This window comes from Leucoraja erinacea, chromosome 18 (assembly GCF_028641065.1).
Source record: "Leucoraja erinacea ecotype New England chromosome 18, Leri_hhj_1, whole genome shotgun sequence".
Lineage (NCBI taxonomy): Eukaryota > Metazoa > Chordata > Chondrichthyes > Rajiformes > Rajidae > Leucoraja > Leucoraja erinaceus.
The window spans coordinates 33,176,916-33,198,103 of NC_073394.1; the positions used below are offsets into that span (position 1 = coordinate 33,176,916).

General features: G+C 44.9%; 1 protein-coding gene across 10 annotated transcripts in view; it reads right to left on the reverse strand.

Moving 5' to 3' along the window:
- The window catches only part of LOC129705889 (ETS homologous factor-like), a 55,017-nt gene extending 35,264 nt beyond the window's left edge, over nt 1-19,753 (reverse strand). For 2 of the 10 annotated variants that reach the window (XM_055649762.1, XM_055649761.1), the window contains exons 1-3: nt 18,147-19,753; nt 17,836-17,887; nt 4,465-4,570 (exon numbers count right to left, since the gene is read on the reverse strand). In XM_055649762.1, coding sequence (XP_055505737.1) covers nt 4,465-4,570; nt 17,836-17,887; nt 18,147-18,181 — 193 coding nt within the window. In that variant the 5' untranslated portion in view covers nt 18,182-19,753. The other 8 variants (XM_055649769.1, XM_055649770.1, XM_055649767.1 and 5 more) reach the window with 8 other exon arrangements.
- Nucleotides 19,754-21,188: the final 1,435 nt, after the last annotated feature.

Here is a 21,188-nt window from a genome sequence, read left to right on the forward strand (position 1 = left end):
AAATTAGACTTGTCTTAATTGACAAATCAGAACCATTTGCTAGAATATGGTCTCCATTTATTGATTTTCTGAAAGGGTAAATTGGTGCAGAACGGAAGCTTGACTGAAAGTTAAATCCAGGATTGGATGAATAATTATACTTTATAATGTACGGACAATCTCCAAAATTGTGTTATTGGCAATCTCTTTTATTCTTTTTTTCTCCCTCCATTCTCTCTATAGCTCTATCTTTCAAAAAAATCTATTTAAAAAAAAACAGGCGCTGTGTTAATATGTAACTGGTAAACAAATCGTGTTTTGGTTATGATATGTATATGCTTCTAATTAAAATATTTTTAAAATAAATTAAAAAAAAATTCTGTAGCCTTCATCTGCAACTGGCTTCTAGACTTCCTGACCAGCAGACTTCAGTCAATGTTTGGTCGTAACATTGACTCCATCCTGACTTTCAACACTGATGCCCTCCCTCCCCAGGGTTGTGACTCGGTCCTTTGGTCTACTCCCTGCACACCCATGATTGTGTGGCCAAGTACAAAGCCAAATCGATCTTTTAAGTTCACCAAATATAACGCTGGTGTCAGTTGGATCTAAAAAAATCATGAGACAAATTGCATGATTCTGTGAAACTTTTACAGTTGCGCTATAGAAAGCATCTCACGGGATGCATCTCAACCTGCTATGGCAACTGCTCTGCTCTCAATCGCCTGAACCTGCAGAGTCGTGAACACAGCCCAGTTCATCAGAGCCTTTGCCCTTCCTTCCATCCAGTCCATTTTTACAGGGTAGACACAAACAGCTGGAGTAACTCAGCGGGACAGGCAGCATCTCTGGGGAGAAGGGATGGTGAGGTTTTGGGTCGAGACCCAGAAGTTGCCTGACCCGATTAAGTTTATCCAGTGTTTCTGTTTATTTCAGATGTCTGGAGTTAATTGATTTTTGATTACAGCGAGGATCTTGGCCGGCCGAATAGAATTTGTGGATCCAGTGCTCAGGGTATATTCTTGTTATCACATGGAAAGGCTGGAGACTGACTTCTGCGATGTGGTGATCAAGGAAAGGAAAGGAGATTGATCATGCACGACACATCTGAAGGAACAGGGCTGTCTTTGCTAATCACATGGTGGACTCCATTGGCTTGGGAGATGGCGACAATCTCAAAATCTTCACTTCCTGCTTAATTGTTTGCCTTTCATCACAACTGGATTTGGCAGGGTTGGTTGTGGGATCCCTTAGCTCTGTCCACCACTGTGGCTTTGGCTGGTTAACAAGCATGCAGTCCTTCATAAATGCTTTGCCAGGACTTATTTTTAATCATTTATGGGAATGACAATATCACTGGCAAGGTCCCTCGATGCCCTTGAGAAGGTGATGGTGAACGGCCATCTTGAAATACTGCAGTCCTTGCAGTGAAGGTGTTCCCATGTGGCTATTGCAGAGGAAGTTACTGGTTTTAGACTCAGTCACGATGAAGGCCCGGTGATACATTTTCACATCACAGCAGTGTGCAACAGAGGGGAACATACAGGTGGTGGTGCTCCCATACACCTGCTGTCTTTGTCCTTCTTGATGGTTGAAGCTGTGGGTTTGAGAGTCACTATCAACTATTGTAGATGTCAGACTGTGGGCACGGTAAGCTGGTGTTAGAGTAACTGAACATGCAGAGCGATTTAATGGGCGACCACCAAGTGGGCTGCATTGTTCTATATTATATGTTATAGATTTTTCATCTTTCTTTGGGACACAGAAGGGGGTGAATGAGCCCTTTGTCTCTGCTGACTCTCAGAGCAAACCCTTAATCAATTTTCCCGCTTACTTCCCTGAACCTTATCTTCTCGCTCACACTGATCAAATCATACTGATTATCCACCTGCACACAGTGGCCAATTAACTTGGCCAGCCTTTGTTATGTAGGAGAGACTATGTGGGAGATGTGCTGTCTGTACGGAGTTTGTACGTTCTCCCTGTGATCTGCGTGGGTTTTCGCCGAGATCTTCGGTTTCCTCCCACAATCTGATGAGGTACAGGTTTGTAGGTGAATTGGCTTGGTAAATGTAAAAATTGTCGCTAGTGGGTGTAGGATGGTGTTAATGTGCGGGGATCGCTGGTCGGCGGGAAGGGCCTGTTTCCGCGCTGTATCTCTAAACTAAACTAAACTAAACTGAACTAAACTAAAACCAGAGGGAAGCCCATAGGATCACAGAGAGAACATACCAACACCTCATAGATGAAGATGGTTTTGTGCTTGTTAAGTGTAGTTGGAGTCAGCTGTATTCATCCATCAAACTCCTGACTGATATCTTTGGAAGGTGATTCATTTGCTGCAGTACTCGTTTGACACCACCTTTGTTAAGGGCCTGTCCCACTTACGTGTTCTTGGCACGCAAATTACGCGGCCTCGTGGTCGCGTTGAGCCGCAATGGTCCCGCGAAGGTCGGGCGTGATTACATGCGTACGCACAGCAGTCTGGAGCGCGTGACATCATTTGAAGATGGACACAAAGCTGGAGTAACTCAGTGGGACCGGCAGCATCTCTGGAGAGAAGCAATGGGTGACGTTTCTTGTCGAGACTCTTCGTCAGTCTGAAAAGATGGGCCTCGACCCGAAACGTCACCCATTGCTTCTCTCCGGAGAGGCTGCCGGTCCCGCTGAGGTACTCCTGCATTTTGTGTCTATCTTCAATTTTCTTGACCCCGCTTTGGGAGTAGAAGTGGGGGCGGATCTGGACCGCAACAGTCCCCGGCCGAGTTCGGCGATCGTTTGCCTGCTTCTGCTGCTGTTGAAGGTGAGACATTGTGTTGCGCCAGGATCCTGGGGCTGTCCCACTTTGGCCGTCAGTTCCGCGACAGGCTGTTGGCGCGCGATGATTTCGTTCACGACAAAAATTTCAGAGCCCCACACAATGTCGCGCACAACTACATACCCATCCGCGCTTCTAAGTGGGACCGGCCCTGCGCGGCCATATGATGCCCGTGCGCCTCAACGCGACCACGAGGTCACGTAATTTGCGTGCCAAGGACATGTAAGTGGGACAGGCCCTTTAGGCGTGCTTGATGCTGCTTCTAGCAGTCCTTGCAACGTAACTCAGTTATGTTGCATTACTTACCACGTGGCAGAGCAGCACAGCTGATGAAGCTGCTGCCTCACAGAGACACGGGTTCAATCCTGACCTCAAGGGCTCTCTGTGCGGAATGTGCACATTCTCTCTGTTACCACGCGGCTTTTCTCTGGGTGCTCCAGTTTCTACCCAAACCCCAAAGATCTGCAGGTTTATACGTTAACTGTCCTCTACACACATTAGGGACAATTTACAATATTACCAAGCCAATTAGCCTACAAACCTGTACATCTTTCAAGTATGGGAAGGATATGCAGGAGAGAACGTATAAACTCCGTTAAGACAGCATCCATAGTCAGGATCGAACCTGTGTCTCTGGTGCTGGACGGCAGCAACTCTACTTCTGCGCCACTGTCAATATGTAGGGAGTGGATTAGAAAGTGGGATGACATAGAACTAGTGCGAATGGGTGATCGATATTCGGTGTGGACTCGGTGTACCAAAGTGCCTGTTTCCATGCTGTTTCTCTAAACTAAACTGAACTAAACTAACTTCGTGAGTTGTTCACTTTGCTTAATAGTAATAATAAACTGATTCATGTTCTGGGCCACTAGCTGTTCTTATTTTCAGCATCATTGCCATTAAATTTTCAAAATACATGAGAGTGTACATTCAGCTGGTTAATGCTTTTGATCACATTTTTATTGTGTTCATTGATCAAAGCTGAAAAGAGTGCAGCTGATAACATAACAGTCTTGCCCCTTGCATTGGTTCGAATGATGTGCTGATTGCACAAATATTACAAGTAAATTGGAGGCAGGCGGCATAAGTGAGCTGTATGAGAACTGGATGTTTGCGTTGGCAGATGGGGGAAGGAACTTAATGACTGTGTCGTGTTGTCAGCTCTCCATCGAGTCAGAACTTGACATGATGGCGAAATCGATAAATAACAACCCAGCAAGTATTTTCACATCACTTCCAAATTTTATTTCTATTGAAGTCAAGAGAAATGAAAGTCAGAAGAGATTTAAAATGAGCTTTCAATTTGCTTTCAAATACAATTGGCCCCCAGCGTTCTGTTTTTACACATGTCCTTAAGTAGAGTATGTTCACAAGTGAGAAAACAAACAATATTAGATACGCTAACCGTATCCCCATAGTATTGCATTAAATGTCATTAAGATATATGAGAGTGATAGGGAAGAACAATTACTGGACGTGGAGGGAAAGAGCAAACCAGTATATGAATAAACATGGCATTTAATAATATATGGTGGGTTGTTCATATGTAGGGTGCCCATAAGTCAGGCATTCATAACCCAGTAATACATTTTTGTCATATTCATATTCAAAACCTGGAATGGGTGTTTGAAATGTTTTGTTTATTTAGTGTCATTACAAAATCCTACCATTGCTTTCGAGGTTGAGATTGCTCCAAGTTGGTGGTAATTGCTGTGGTATATGGTGGTTTCTGAACTGGCCATTCATAATGCTTCTGTCTTGCACAATCATGATCTGGAATCACATGGAGAGAGTCAGCTTCGCGACCTGTTCCTCTCAATGGCGTCCCTGTAAAGATGCTGGATGTTACTGTGTTGGAAAGTAGTTTCAACAACTTATACACTAGAAACAGAATTCCACATCTACTAGTTTCATAATTTCAGGTATGAGTTCTGACACCCCTATTGGACCCAATGATCATACTTTCTTTATCACAATACCAGTCCTCTGACATTGTACCTTTCTATTATAATTCAACCGATTTGCTCTTTCAGAGAATTTCTTACATCTCTTAAATAAAAGCAGAAACTGCTAGAAACACTCAGTAGGTCAGGCAGCATCTCTGGAGACAGGAATAAGAGTTCCGACCTCTTCTCTCTCTCCAGTTGCTGCCTGATTTACTGAGTATCTCAGCATTTTCTGCTCCCATGTCAGGTTTCCAGAACCTACACTTTTTTTCATTCTAGTCTTAAGTTTTATTCTTGGTTCTCTACAATAAAAGTTTGTTTGATCTTGAACTTTATCCAATAAGCGAGTTCGGTATTACAACTGCACATGCGTGAGTTTGCCCAGGTCATGGGTCATTCGGGATAAACATTCTCACCAGCTGAGCTACTGTGTGTATACATTACGATCGATAATTGTTTTGACCTGCGTTTCATACGTATTTTCCAGTTTGGCTTCTTCGAGGCAAGAAAATACTGCTGTAAAAACTATTAACTGGGTGTATTTAAGGTTCATTTGTACAAAACTACGATGATTTTGGTGGGTTTATTGGCTTTTTCTTGGTCGCTTGCTGGCCCGCTTCAGTGAGTGAGTGAGATTGTGACGATGAATAACAACCATTTTTAATTGTTTTTATTTTAGAGACAGAGGCAGGGGGCGGGGGGGGGGGAAAGAATGAAATGAAATGTATGATTTCTATAACTATCAATAGATAATATGAAAAGTATTTGTGGGGTTGTCACCTCTTACTGCACTAGTTCACAGCCACGGGCTGCATGCACGTTTGTTGACTTCTGCATGTACATGTGTAAGTAAAGTTGTGTCGTACAAAACATAGTCACAAGTCTCCTGACTGATCAGTTGATTAGCTTAGGGCTAGTCAAGTCGTGGAAGAAAATTAGTTAGCCTAATCACACAGGACTTCTGATTAATACCTACTGGCTGGTGGCTGCTGCAGCAGAGTAAATATTTAACCATGAAGGCAAGCAAGCAGTAGGAGCTCACAGAGGTGGAGAATGAGATTTAACCACTACCTAAACTTACTATTTTCTTCTGTTTTTCCACTGTCATGGGAGCCACTTAGACTAAACGTAATAGTTATCCCAACATAAAGAGTATATTTCCACATTGGCATGTTGGCACAGGTAAGATTTGCGTTGTGGGGAACCCACTTCAGTGGGCGCATCAAAATGTTCTGCATAGCTGCTGTTTTGCCCAAGTCACAGCTCTCCCCCCTTTGCCTCGTTGACTTTGGACCTAGCGACCTGCGTGCGGAGATAGATAGGGTGCTACATCCCTCCCTCGCCTCACAGAAAGCTGTTCGCGTTTGCACATGGTTGCGGGTGGTGGTAAATATCCTTAATTTAGTAGGCCACAGAATCGGAAGAAGAAAGACATGTAGTGTGTGTATTAAAATATAACATGTGCATGAGAAAGTATCCAAGACCCCTCTGAAATTTGTGAAATACATTCGTGTTCTTCCCCTTGTGCTGATGCCAAAGAAAATATTTCAATCGTTTGAGGATGGGAAAAAATCTCACACAGATTCTTTGTTTATCCCAAATGACCTTTGACAAATCCCATGATTCATTGCCCGTGTGAGATACCGAACTCACTTATTCTGATGAAGGTTCTATCAGGAATTAGACACATAGTCAGAGAGTACACAAGAATGGAAATTCAAAAGACTGCAGGTACTGGATCGAGGAGCAAAAAATGAAAATTCTGGTGGAACTCAGCAGGTCAGGCAGCATCTGTGGAGGGAAATGGGCAGTTGACAATTCAAGCCAGGACCCATGCAGTCATAGAGTTGTATGGCATAGAACAAGGCCTTTGGCCCAGCTTGTCCATGCCAACCAAGTTTGCATATTGGGTGAGTCCCATTTGCCTGCATTCGGCCAATATTTGTCTAAACCCTTACTATCCATACATCTGTCAAAATATCTTTTAAAAGTCGTTTTGGTATCTGCTTCTGTAGCTTCCTCAACCAGCTCATTCCAGATGTGGACTATCTTATGGGTGAACAAGCTACACCTGAGGTCTCTCTTAAAACTCTCCCCTCTCACTATAAGTCTAGACCCTCTAGACTTCTCTACTCTGGGAAAAAAATTGTGAGTGTTCATTTCATCCATGCCCCTCTTGATCTTATACACCTCAATAAGATTATCCCACAGCCTACTGTGTTTCAAAGAAAACATCTAGTCCAACTTATAACTCGAGCCCACAAGCCCAGGCATCATCCTCTTCTGCACTCTTTGTACTGTAGTTTAATGACATCCTTCCTGTAGCTGGGTGATCGGAACTACACACAGTACTCCAAGTGTGGTCTCACCAACAACTTGTACAGCTGCACCAGGTGTTCCAGGTGCTTCCCTCTCTGCAAATGCTGCCTGATTTGCTGAGATACAACTACTCCATGTGTAGTCGTACCAATGACGGTGCAGCTCTCAACATTTATACAGTATCCTTCTCAATGAAGGCAAGTATGCCAAACACCTTGTGCAGGAAAGAACTGCAGATGTTGGTTTAAATCGAAGATAGATACAAAATGCGGGATTATCTCAGCAGGACAAGCAGCATCTCTGGAGAGGAGTAGGTGGCGTTTCGGGTCGAGAACCTTCTTCAGGCTCTGAAGAAGGGTCTCTACCCGAAACGTCACCCATTCTCTCTCCAGAAATGCTGCCTGTCCCACTGAGTCACTATAGCATTTGTGTCTATCTTTGCTGCCAAACACCTTCTTCACCACACTCTTGACTTGGCCCACTGTTCTATGGGAACTGCACGCATTAACTCCCAGATCCCTCGGTTCTTCAACATTCTCCAGGGCTATACAATTTACTGTGTAAATTCTGCCCAAGTTTGATATACTAAAGTGCAACACTTCACACTGGTCAGAATTAAATTCCATTTGCCATTCTTCAGTCTATCTTCCCAAAGGTTCTAGATCTTGTGATAAACTTAGATTCCTTCCTCACTCTTTTCTAAACTCCCAATTTTGGTGGCATCTGAATACGTACTAACCATGTCAACTACATTGTCATGCAGATCATTAATGTGTATTACAAACAGCGGTGAGCTTAGTCCCAATCCCAACAGCACTCCACTGGCCACAGATCTCCAATTAGAAAAATAAACCCCCCACAACTATCCTTTGACACCTCCTTGCAGGCAAATTCTGAATCCAATTGTCTAGCTTGTCTTGGATTCCATGTGGTCTAACCTTCCAAGCATGCCTATCACACAGGGTCTTGTCAAAGCCTTTACTAAAGTTCATATAGACAATGTCCGCTGCCCCGTCTCTGGACTCAAGATGAAGGATCTTGACCAGAAACATTGGCTGTCCATTTCCATCCACGTATGTGAGAACCATTGTAATGAGCAAGGACCAATTTTGAAACCATTTCTATTCAACATCATAGATGCATTGTCTTTTATTTATACTTATGAGCAGTGATCGTTTTTTTAAATCAGAAGGTGCAATTAAATGAAGGCTACTCGCTATTCGAACAGTTGCTGCAATGTTACTCAGCAGGCACCTACATACAGTAGCTCATGTCACCCAGCAAGTTAACCACAGTAATTATACAGGCAATGATTGGCTCCACGGCATGTATCTGTTCAAAATTCAGACAACGCAGACCGAGGCATTCAGGGACAATTGGCCAAATGTGCAGGGAACATATAAGGTGATGTGGAGAGGGTGAGACAATGGAGAAAGTTAGCAGGATAATCCAGTCCACTCCATTGAGAGCCGTTGATGTTCTAGAACATGACACACTCAGCGAGTCATAGAGTCATAGTCATACAGTGTGGAAACAGGTCCTCCTATATAGCCCAACTTGCCCACACCAACCAACATGTCCCATCTATACTGGCCTCACCTGCCTGAGTTTGGCCCATATCCCTCTAAACCTGTCCTATCCATGTACCTGTCCAAATGGTTGTTAAACATTGTGATACTACCTGCATCAACTACCTCCTCCGGCAACTCGTTAAATAACCCAATACTGGGTGAAAAAGTTACCTGTCAGGTTCCTATTAAATCTTTCCCCATTACCTTAAACCTATGGCCCCTGGTTTTTTGATTCCCCTAATCTGGGCAAGAGACCCGATCTATTCCTCTCATGATTTTGTACACCTCTATAAGATCACTGCTCATCCTCCTGCGCTCCAAAGATAAGAGTCCTAACCTCTCTCTATAGCCCAGCCCCCCGAGTCCTGGCAACATGTATCTTCTCTGCACACTTTCCAGTTTGATGAGATGCCACTGATGAGATCAGTGAGAACAACAAATGAATGCATCAGTCATTGGAGCCGCTGCACATTTTAGATCCAACATATTTGTCACCGTTAAAACATGGTGGGTGCAGCGAGTGGAACCACTGCCTCACAGAGACAAATGTCCAAGCTCAATCCCGATCTCCGGAGCTTTCTGTGTGGAGTCTGCACGTTCTCCCTGTAATGTCGTGGGATTCCTCGGGGTGCTCCGGTTTCCTCCCGCATCCTGTGGGAATTGGTTGGTTAACATGGGAGTGAATAGGTTAATTGCTCACTGTAAATTGCACGGGAGTTGGAGAAAATGTGCAGAGAATATTAAATGGGATTAATGTGAGATTAGTGTTAATAGGTGTTTGATGGCTGATTATGGACTCTGTGGGCCAAAGAGACAGCTTCTGTGACTCACTTTATGACTGACTCTACACAAGAGCCCTCTGATACAATCTTATGTAGAACATTGGGAAATCCCAGGTAACTCCCTGAGCACTCTGTCTCACCAATGATTAGTGATAGCTACATTTAATGGGGTGTCAAGCATCTGTCAATTATTGCCATATCTAAAAAGATATATAAAACAATATATTTTTATTCCTGTGAGATTTGGCTCCATTGCCCATTCAATTATACAAAGATTAATTGCACCTATGGCTCCAGAACCAGAGTAACTGTTCGACCACAATAAGGTCACTGATGTGTTTCTCTCTCCACACATGCTGCCTAACCTCCAGAGTATTTACAACATTCTTTTATTTTGTTGTTTTGGTTAAATTGCCCAGTTAATTTTGGCAATGGATTCCAGAATTCAATTCACCATGACTAGCAAAACGACAATGAATGTCAAGATTCACCTGAATGCTGCCTCAGTAGTTTGCACGTTGCTAAATCAGATACTCTGTTTGTTACTTTTAACCAGACATGCCAGACCAGTTATTTAATGTCATAGTCATAGACTCGTTCAGCAGAGAAATGTGTCCTTCGGCCCATCAGGGCCATTCTGACCCTTTTTGCCCATCGGCACCAATTCCCTTTGCCCTCACTAGGACCATATCCATCTATTCCCTAAAAGACAAAAAGTGCTGGAGTAACTCAGCGGGTCAGGCAGCATCTCTGGAGAACATGTTCTGGGTCTCGAGCCGAAACCTCACCCATTCCTTCTCTCCAGTGATGCTGCCTGTCCCGCAGAGTTACTCCTGCATTTTGTGTCTATCTTTGATTTAAACCAGCATCTGCAGTTCTTTCCTACACATGTTTTCTAGAGATGCTGCCTGACCCATTGAGTTACTCCAGCACTTTGTATCCTTTTGCATTATCCAGCATCTGCAGTTCCTTGCTCCTTCCATACCTTGTCTATTAATGTTCCTGTCTATAAATGCCACTTAAATGTAGCAATTGCATCTGATTTCACTACCTCACTATTACCATTATCACTGTTCACGTTATACCAAGTTAAGCCCTATCTTGGCCATTCCACATTCCTCCAACCTCGTGTACTGCATCCGCTGTGCCGAGTGTCAACTTCTCGACATCGGCGAGACCAAGCGCAGGCTCGGCAATCATTTCGGTGAATACCTCTGCTCAGTCCGTCTTAACCAAACTGATCTACCAGTGGCCCAGCACTTCAACTCCCCCTCCCATTCCCAATCTGACCTTTCTGTCCTGGACCTCCTCCATTGTCAGACTGAGGCCCAGCGCAAATTGGAGGAACAGCACGTCATATTTCGCTTGGGTTGTTTACACCCCAGCGGTATGAACATTGACTTCACTAATTTAAGGTAGCCCTTGCTCTCTCTCTCCATCCCCTCCCCTTCCCAGTCCTCCCACTAGTCCCACTCTCTCCACCTACATTCTTTCTTTGTCCTACCCCCCTCCCCTGACATCAGTCTGAAGCGCCCCATAGCAGAAGCGTCCACATCGTGGTGCTGGAAACTGGAAGTATCCTGAGCTAATTCTGCTACCACCATCATCTATTGCAACAAGTTGTGGCTTCCACTGATTGTCGCCGAAAGCATGCGTCCTTTTCAGGACGGACGATGACAGCGATGTCAACATTTGTAACAAGACTCGAAAAAAGTCTTGAAGAAGGGTCTCGAAAGAAAAAGTCTGAAGAAGGGTCTTGACCCAGAAATGTCGCCAATTCCTTCTCTCCATAGATGCTGCCTCACCCGCTGAGTTATTCCAGCTTTTTGTATCTACCACACTCTGGTAGGATTGAAATAGGATGTTTATGCTTCACACAGACCTGTCCCTGAGGAAATTCTGCACGCAACACATCTCTCAGCAATTGTATTTCAGAGTGCTACGTGGCAAAAATATTTGACTTGCATTATTTGCACATGGTGATTTAGTTCCTGTTTCATTGAGTAATGAGATGTTAAGTGAACTTGTTGAGCAATATTTTACACTTCCAGAGGGAGTGGTTGCAAACGAAAAGGCATTAATCTAATATTTCATATCCCCACACTGCATGTGGAATATATAAATAACAGCTGACATCAAACAGCAGATGCATTTGAGGCTGGGAATCAATATTGTGTGGGAGGGTCTGTGGATCTATGAGACACTGCAAGGTGCTGTATGACTTTGGATTGTGACTTTATGGCAAGGATGGGTGAAGATTCATGATTTGCAGACTGCTGTGTAGACTATGTGTGGTGTGGATGTGTCATTCCTCTCGACCATTGTATTACGCTGGGGCCGGTCTAGTCATCACAGATTAAACAGTGATGTTAGAAACAGCAACATCACGTCCATTTAGCCTCTCCATGAATGGACCACTTTCACACTTTCACAACCACCTGCCTATCGGACATCTCACCATGTTTCAACATTACCTGCTGGGCTTTGTCCTGCCCCTCCTTTCCTCCAGCTTTCTTCCCCCCACCCCGCCTCACAATCAGAAAGGTCCCTTCCTGAAATGTCACACATCAATGTTCTCCAGAGATGTTGCCTGATACTCCAGCACTTTGTTTCTTTTTTTTTTGTAAACCAGCATCTGCAGTTCCTTGTTTCTGCCTCAAAATATTACAGGTTTCAATAAAATCGCTTCACATTTTTCGAAAGTTCAGTAAGAATAAGGGGTAACCCATTTAGAACGGAGACGAGGAAACACATTTTCTCATTGAGAGTTGTGAGTCTGTGGAATTCTCTGCCTCAGAGGGCGGTGGAGGCCGGTTCTCTGGATACTTTCAAGAGAGAGCTAGATAGGGCTCTTAAAGATAGCGGAGTCAGGGGATATGGGGAGAAGGCGGGAACGTGGTACTGATTGGGGATGATCAGCCATGATCACATTGAATGGCGGTGCTGGCTTGAAGAGCCAAATGACCTACTCCTGCACCTACTGTCTGTTGTATTATCTCAGTCTGTTCACGTCTCTGAACTGCCTACTTTGGGCGTATTGTTGCTTAAACAAAGTGCCAAACGTGGTGTGGAGTAGCTGAGGGTAGATTGCGGGAGTGATTGTGTGAGAGGGGTTGTATAGTGGTAAAGCTACAGCCCCATGAGTGCAGTGATCTGGGTTCAATCCTGACCCCAGGTTCTGCGTCTGTGTGCAATTTGCACATTTTCCCCCCTGCGACCATGTGAGTTTCCTCCTGGGGCTCTGGTCCCACCCGTACCCCACAGGCTGTGTTGGTTGGCAGGTTAATTGGCTGTTGCAAATTGAAGTTGAGGGGAGATTACAAGTGGGATTAATATAGGATTTGAAAACCGATGGCCAGCCCAAATACAATGGGTTGAAAGGCCTGTTTCCATGCTGCATCACTCTCTGATTTGAGTCGTGGAATTGTACAGCATAGAACCAGGCTCTTTGGCCCTTTGTGCCTGTACCGACCATCATGCCGGCCTATACTAACCCCACTTGCCGGCATTCATTATATTTCCTTCTCAGCCTTCCCTCGCCTCTCGCACCAAGGCCTGCAGGGTCTCCAGGTTAGTAACCATTGTAACTCTCATTCCCATTCTCACACTGACCTTTCCATCTTTGGACTCCTCCATTGCCAGAGTGAGGCCACATGCAAACTGGAAGAACAGCACCTTATATATCACAGGTAGTTTACAACCCAACGCAACGATATGAACATTGAATTCTCCAATTTTAGATAATTATCAATCCCCTGCCTTCTGCCCCCCCATTTTTCCTGCATCCAGCTTGTCCATTTCGTTAAATGCATTTCGTTGTCTCTGTACTGTACACTGACAATGACAATTAAAATTGAATCTGAATCTGAATCTGAATCCAGTCCTTTTATAATTTTATACGTTTCTATAAGATCTCCTCTTATCCTTCTAAATTCCAGTTAATACAAGCTCAGTCTTTCCAATCTTTCTTCATATGACAGTCCCGCCATCCCGGAGATTAACCTTGTGAACCTACGCAGCACTGCCTCAATAGCAAGGATGTCCTTCCTCAAGTTAGGAGACCAAAACTGCACACGATACTCCAGATGTGGTCTCACCTGGGCCCTGTACAACTGCAGAAGGACCACTTTACTCCTGTACAACTGCTCCTCGACCTACGATGGGATTACGTTCCGATAAACACATCGTAAATCGAAAATGTCGCGTTGAAAATGCATTTAATACAATGCGATCACGTGACCGGAAGTGACGTGCGGCTCGCTGCCTTTGCCGATCGGAAAGTCGAAATATCGTAACTCGAAGCATCGCAAATCGGGGAGCATCTGTATTCAAATCCTATACTATCACTTATGATCTTATGACTTAAGGGGGAGGGACAATAGACAATAGATAATAGACAATGGGTGCAGGAGTAGGCCATTTGGCCCTTCGAGCCAGCACCGCCATTCAATGTGATCATGGCTGATCATCCCCAATTAGTTCCTGCCTTCTCCCCATATCCCTTGACTCTGCTATTTTTAAGAGCCCTATCTAGCTCTCTCTTGAAAGCATCCAGAGAACCTGTCTTCACCGCCCCCTGAGGCAGAGAATTCCACAGACTCACCACTCTCTGCGAGAAAAAGTGTTTCCTCGTCTCCATTCTAAATGGCTTACTCCTTATTCTTAACCCAAAACGTCACCCATTCCTTCTATCCAAAGATGCTGCCTGTCCCGCTGAGTTACTCCAGCATTTTGCGTCTATCTTCGGTGTAAACCAGCATCTGTAGTTTCTTCCTATTGGCTTCATTGCCCCTTTTGAAGGAAAGCTACAACTGCAGTGTAGGAAATGTTGCATTCAGATTGAGGACACATCAAACGCATTAGCAATGAGATGCATCGTGAAGTAATCTGCCTTTTATTATTGACCTCAAGAGTGAAGAAACACCTTGATCTCCTTGGTACCGAGGGAGAGCTTCCATTCTCCTGAACAAGCAGCAAGAGACAGATTAACCCTCCTCCTCAAACAATGGCTAGTGAAGCTCAGCTACCAGAGAGAGAGATACAGATGGAAACAGGCCCTTCGGCCCACCAAGTCTGTACCAACCACCAACTTCCCATTTACACTAATCCTACACTAATCTAATGCAATTATACATTTATTAACTTCCCCCAAATTCCACAACTAACCCACACTGTGCAATAGGATGAGTTGAACCCATGAGCTGCTAATTTGGAGAGGTATTTGAAACTAACTCATCTATAATGATAGATGGTGGGAGTTGGGGGGCAGAATACCGAGCAAATCAGCAGGCATTGAAGAAATACAACTGAAGGTATCCTTCTACAGATACACCTCTCCAGGTGTACAGTAAAGAGCATATTGACTGGTTGCAACTGGGCTCGGCAACTTGAATGCCCAGGAGGGAAGAAGACTGCAAAAAAAAGTGGTGAACACTGCCCAGTCCATCACTGGTACTGACCTCCCCACCATTGAAGGATTTTACAGGAGTCACTGCCTCAAAAAGGCAGCCAGCATCATCAGGGACCCGCACCACCCTGGTCACACTTTCATTTCACTTCTGCCATCGGGAAGAAGATATAGGGGGCTGAAAAGTGTAACGTCCAGGTTCAGGAGCAGCCTCTTCCCTACAGCCACAAGGCTATTAAACACTGCAACCACAAAATAAGCTCTGAACCACATAGACTTGGGGGAATTGGTATTGTATGTTTGTTTATTTGTTTTTATGTGAATGTATGTGTGTGTGTGTGTATATAAATATATAACTATATATATACACTGAACTTGTTTTCTCATTTATTATATTGTTTACAGAGCAAGTAAGAATTTCATTTTGGGACTTATGACAATAAAACACTCTTGACTCTTGAATGGATTTCCGAGCTGGGCTGAGAAAGAAGATGAAGAAAAGACAGTGGGTAAACATGGCATGGTCTCTCTGAGTTTGGCTTATGCTCTGAAGTAACTTCACCCCTACGACTTGAGCAACTCTTGCTACCAGATCGTTGACAGGGCAGTGAACAGGACTGCAGGTGAGTCCAGAAATATTATGCTTGACCCTCTCCTTCACCACACAACAAGCTGGTCTTTTTTGTTCAGTTGTCACCTCCCCTCTTTCACCTCCTTCAACTGTGAGACGGAACCGCTCATCGCAAAGGTATTATCTACTCATGTGTTACAACCACAAAACAGTATTTGCATTTGGATGAACAGGAACTGCAAACCACAAAGGCCCAACAGATCCTCAATAGCAAGAGGATATCCTTACCACTATGTTAAAGGAATCCAAGAACCCAGACTGAAGACTTGCTTTCTGGCCTGAAATCTATTTTCAAATTCTCATTTTCAAATTTTCAAATTCTCATTTTCAAATTTTCAAATTCTTATTTTCAAATTATTTTCAAACTGGAGAACGAGATCAACCAAGACAGTGAATGCACACCCGCGAATTGGAAACCAAAGCCACATCTTTGGAGCTATATCTGTGTCAGCGTACCCTTCAGCATACTGCCTCACTTCCTAGCCAAGTTTCTGCCATACTGATCAATGGATCTGGGTTAAACCACGGGGAAATTGATGCCATTACTCCTTTCAGTCACGACCTTCTGGGGGGGGGGGGGACGGCAGTAGGAGCTCTCGGCAGCATTGGGCGGTCATAGTGTTTCTGATTGCATTGTTGCTAGATGACACCGGACGCATATTGGGGCAAGAGGAGGCCAGGCGTGCAAGGTGTGCCCAGTAGTTAACAATTAGTTGGACTGTGGCAATATAATCCGCTGTCAGCTGGCGGGGGACAAATGTTCATCCAAATCACACAACTGGCAGTAAGACCATGGGGAATGGGAACTGAGGAGACCCCTAGAGTCTGCTCCACACTTCACTCATATCACGACTGACCTCTGACCTTGTTCCATGTCACCACCTTTTGCCAAATTTTACTTCAAATATTTCACCACGGAAATGCATCAATCTTAGTTTAAAATAAATAATTTGACAAGCGCCAATTGCCACTTCCGGAGACAAATTCAAAACCTCCTCTGCATGCGGAAAATATTCCCAAACTTTACCCCAGAGAGAACTAGTCTGATTTCTTACATTACACCTCTAGTTCTAAAATTACCAAACAGCAGAAATCATTATTCCGATCATCCCATTTATTACCCATTTTATGTGATAGAAAAAGCATCAAAAAGCACCTTCCAAGGTTTCAGGAAATGCAGCCCTGGATTCTGCAATTTCTTTCCATAAATAATATTCTGGCGTCTGTGCAGCATTATAATAACCAACCTTTCTCTTGAACTGGAATCAAATTATCCCTCCGAAGATGTGGAGACCAGGTACTCCAGGTGCGATTTATCCAAAACTCTGTGTCATTGTAGCAATGTTTCCACTCCCTTCAAACAGTTGTCTAGGACAAAGATTGCCATTCCCTGCCCCTTTCAACGATTTCATGCATACTTCGTGATTTATTAATGATTCATAGTCATGGATTCCCCTTCCGCATTCTCCTTCGCCTGTACCCTACTCCTGAAGGCTCACAGTTGTCCCACCATCACCAATGTTTCACTCTTTAGAAAGTACTTTCACAATATTTTAAAAGTCAACAACTTAAGTGTACCTACATTTAAAACAATTTGCTACTTTTGCCCCCAATTTATAATCCTCTCCTCCACACTGCACATTGAATTCATTCTGTGCAACTGGAAACAAAGGTCTTTCTATCCTTGTCACCAAAGCTATTCTGTACATTGTGGTCCAACACAGATCCTTGCCCGGCCCACCAGTCGCATCCCTCAGATCCGAACACCTGCCCTTTTACTCCTAATCTCTGTCACTTGTCATACAGTCAACTTCCTGGTCAGGTCATTGACCTGTCCTCAGAATCAGGCATGTCTTACGAGGGATTTTATCAAATGCCTGCAGGAAGACCCTTTATATTACATCTCCATGCACTACTTTAATCACTGCTTGTCAAAAACATAAATAAAAACCAAAAATGCTGGAATACTCAGCAGGTCCGGCAGCATCAATCACGGCATAGATGCACCACATTCTTGAAAGTTGAGAATTGTAGTGGTCAGAGTTGCCCTTTTAAACAGAGTTGCCCCCCCCCACCCACCCCCACCTCACACTCACACTCTGAACCCAGTAACATCTATTTAACTGTGATCCTCTCCAAGATAACTCCCACCCTATTATGCAGAGAGAAAACAGCTAACTCTTCCCACAACCTACCTGTCCTGACTGACGAAGTACTTAGACGTTACTCCACCAACTTCTGAGCCAACTTTTATTAAATCAAAATTTCGAAAGCTTCTTGAACTGTTGAACAGACAACAGGATATTGACAGACAAACTACTAAGACTGGGTCAGGACAAGTGCAGCAGAAGGTGTGAGCAATTGAAGGGTTGTGGAACTTACCTGAAGCAGGTCCTGATGTGTCTCCCCAATGGCATTCGGGCAATGGATTAACCTATGGATACAGAGCACCCTGTAATAGTGGGTGGGCAGGTCGTTTCACGATTCGGATTATCCCTTTTTCTGCGTGACCAGATGAGACAAATTGGGCCAGATGTAATTTAAATAATTCAGAGGCCTCTTAAGGACTTTGCCTTCTATGGGGAGTTTCCCCGCCTTCACTTCCTTTAATTTGATTGGCCACAGTTATGAATAAAACAACAAGGAGCTTGTTAATTTGCATCCTTTATACTTAACATAAAATGCTAGTTTACCTGATCACTGCAGATGGTGTATTCGACATGTTCATTGTAAACAAGGCACCGGGCTTTTACAATCAGGCACCAAACTTCACTGGAGAAAATTATTTATTTTCTATAAATATTGTGCAGGAAATCCAGTGCAGGAAATAGAAGACTAAAATAAAAGGGATGTACCTGGCTCTGCCTCAGGTGCTAGTGCAATGTCTTAACTATTTAAATCTTTACAGTGGCAGTAGGACAAATGGTTAATTGTTAACCAGCTCCTTGTATCAACAGGAAAACCAGTCCTACTGGTTGGCCTGACTCGTGTTTATAGCAGAGGGTGAGAAAACAGGTGTCAGTTTTCTGATTAAAAGCACAGTTCCTCCTCTGATCCGGGACCACACATCAGGGCTTGGTAAAGTGATCGGGGGAATGGCCTCAGCCTTGTGTTACCACCTCCGCCCCCTCCATCCTTCTCACAGAATAGGGATAATGGTGGGAACAGGATCCACGGGCGTGATTTGGCACACAGGTGGGTCCTTCCTCTCTGCCAGTGTTCTCCTTTCCCATTCCTGGCCCAATGCTGTTGACCCCGTCAATGGAGCTGACCAAGGCTAAGCAAAGTCACCTCTCCAGCCTCACGCTCTTCATACACTTCATACAGCCCAGGCACATTCCACCTCCACCTTCCCATGGCACCATGCCCATGGTTCCCCACCTGGCATCTTCCTTTCCCCACCTCCGTTACAGAAGTAATGCAACAGACCATGCCCAGTCTAATATTACCTCTAAAAGTCTGATGAAGAAAACTCCAGCAATAGAGAGCTTTCAATAAACGCTTGCACTAATGTCTCCTGTGTTCTATGTGGACCATATCCTACCGCTACTGGTTAAACAGAGGGCAAATAGAGTTTAAGCTATTCAAGGCCAACTGGTTTGTAAACAGTTCTGAAACCCAGTCTTCTAAAAGTAACCATTCTATTTCCCTTCAAACCAAGGCACTGAGTCTGTCAACAGTTCCCTGTGCCTGTGATCCTGGTCATTACAAGTATGTTTCAGGTCTTTGCTTGGGCTTTACAACAGCACTGCCCATTCCTATGTATTGATAGATAGTAACATTCCATCGCTATCCTATGGCACAATTCACTTCACCGATGTTTATTGCGCATTTGCTGACTGTTCTACAAGGAGTTGTCCATGAGAGTAAAATTGCATTTACTGAAAGGAGTTTGAACAGGGTTTTATACACTGTGTGGATGTAAAATAGGGAAGGGATATGTGGGAAGACCTAACAGCAATATTGGGCACACTGCAGACTTTGCATTTGACAATTGTGGACGCAGCCCAGACTGTCACACAAACCAACCTCCCTTCTATTGACTCCATTTCCACCTCATGCTGCCCCGGCAAGGCCAGCAGCATAATCAGGGACACATCGCACCCCTGCCATGTCCTCTTCTCCCCTCTCCCATTAGGCAAAAGGTATCGAAGTGTGAAAATCCACACCACCAGATTCAGGAACAGTTTCTTCCCAGCTGTTATCAGGCAACTGAATCATCCCACCACCACCAAAGAGCAGTGCTGAACTACTATCTACCTCTTTGGTGACCCTTGGACTATCCTTGATCGGACTTTGCAGGCTTTGCCTTGCACAAAGCGTTATTCCCTTATCATGTAACTGTACACTGCAAACGGATTGATTGGCGATATCCGGTAGGCGGCGCGGCTCTGGCCAGCAGCGGCCTCTGCAGTCTGTCCGCGTTTTTATTATTTTCTGTCTGTGTTTTAATGTAGTTTTTGTTATTTTTTGTTGGGGTGTGTGTGTGGGGGGATGGGGGTGGGGGTGGGAGGGGGGGGGGAACTTTTTAAATCTCTCCCTGCACTGGAGACCCGACCTTTTTCTCGTCGGGTTTCCGTTGTCGTTGGGGCCGCAACGAGGAGCGGCCTCCAACAGGAAGAAGCCGGGGACTCTGGTGCTACTCACCGTCGCCGTCGCGGGGCTGGCCGAGTCCGGAGCGGTTGGAGCGGTGGAGGAGCGCTGCTGCTGCTGCTGCTGCTGCTGCTGCTGCTGCTGCTGCTGCTGCTGCCGATGCCGCTGCTGAGTCGGAGGCTGCTGCTGCGGGTCTGCGGACAGCGGCGCCGGGAGCCCGCGGATCCCTGGAGAGAGACCGCTTTTCGGGGCTCCTGCAACGGCGAATTCTCCCGCCCGTGTTGCGGGGTTGAAGAGCTCCTGGAGCGGGGCCTCACTACACCGCCCCGCGCGGCTGGAATGGCCGCGGGACTTTGCGAGCGCACGCCGGGGGCTCCAACACCAAGACCCGGTGTGCGACCTCGCACCACCCGGCGTGGCTTCAATGGCCGCGGGACAATCGCCATCGGCAGCCGGGGGCTTTGACTTTGACTCTGACATCGGGGGGGGGGGGGGAGTGCAGTGGAGAGATAAGTTTTTTTTTTTTTGGCCTTCCATCACAGCTATGTGATGGATGTTTATGTAAAATGTAATTATGTTGTGTCTGGGTCTATTTGTGTGTAATGTATGGCTGCAGAAACGGCATTTCGTTTGGACCTCTAGGGGTCCAAATGACAATTAAATTGACTCTTGACTCTTGACTCTTGACTCTCTTGACTCTTGATTGAGGTCTGAAGCAGGGTCACAACCCAAAACATCACCTATCTATGTTCCCCAGAAATGCTGCCTGACCTGCTGAGTTACTCCAGCACTTTGTGTCCAGGTAAAATTAGATGGATTAGAGTCATAGAATCATAAGAGTACCCTACCTTGTTCATGACGACTAAGTATCCTACCTAAGTTTGTATAAGAAGATATCATAAGAGTAAAGAGCAGTAGATTGTTTCTGACCTCCTTCTTCCTCATCCATTCCTTGGCATAACTAACACCATAGGACCATTTTCCTGCATTTCTCTTCATGTCCAGAAAGCTATCCATCTCTATCTTGAATAAACTTTGCAGAGTCTTCCTGGACATAGAATTCCAAAGGTTCATCACTATCAGAGTTGGGTGGCACAGTGACGCAGTGGTAGCATTGCTGCCATACAGCACCAGAGACCCGA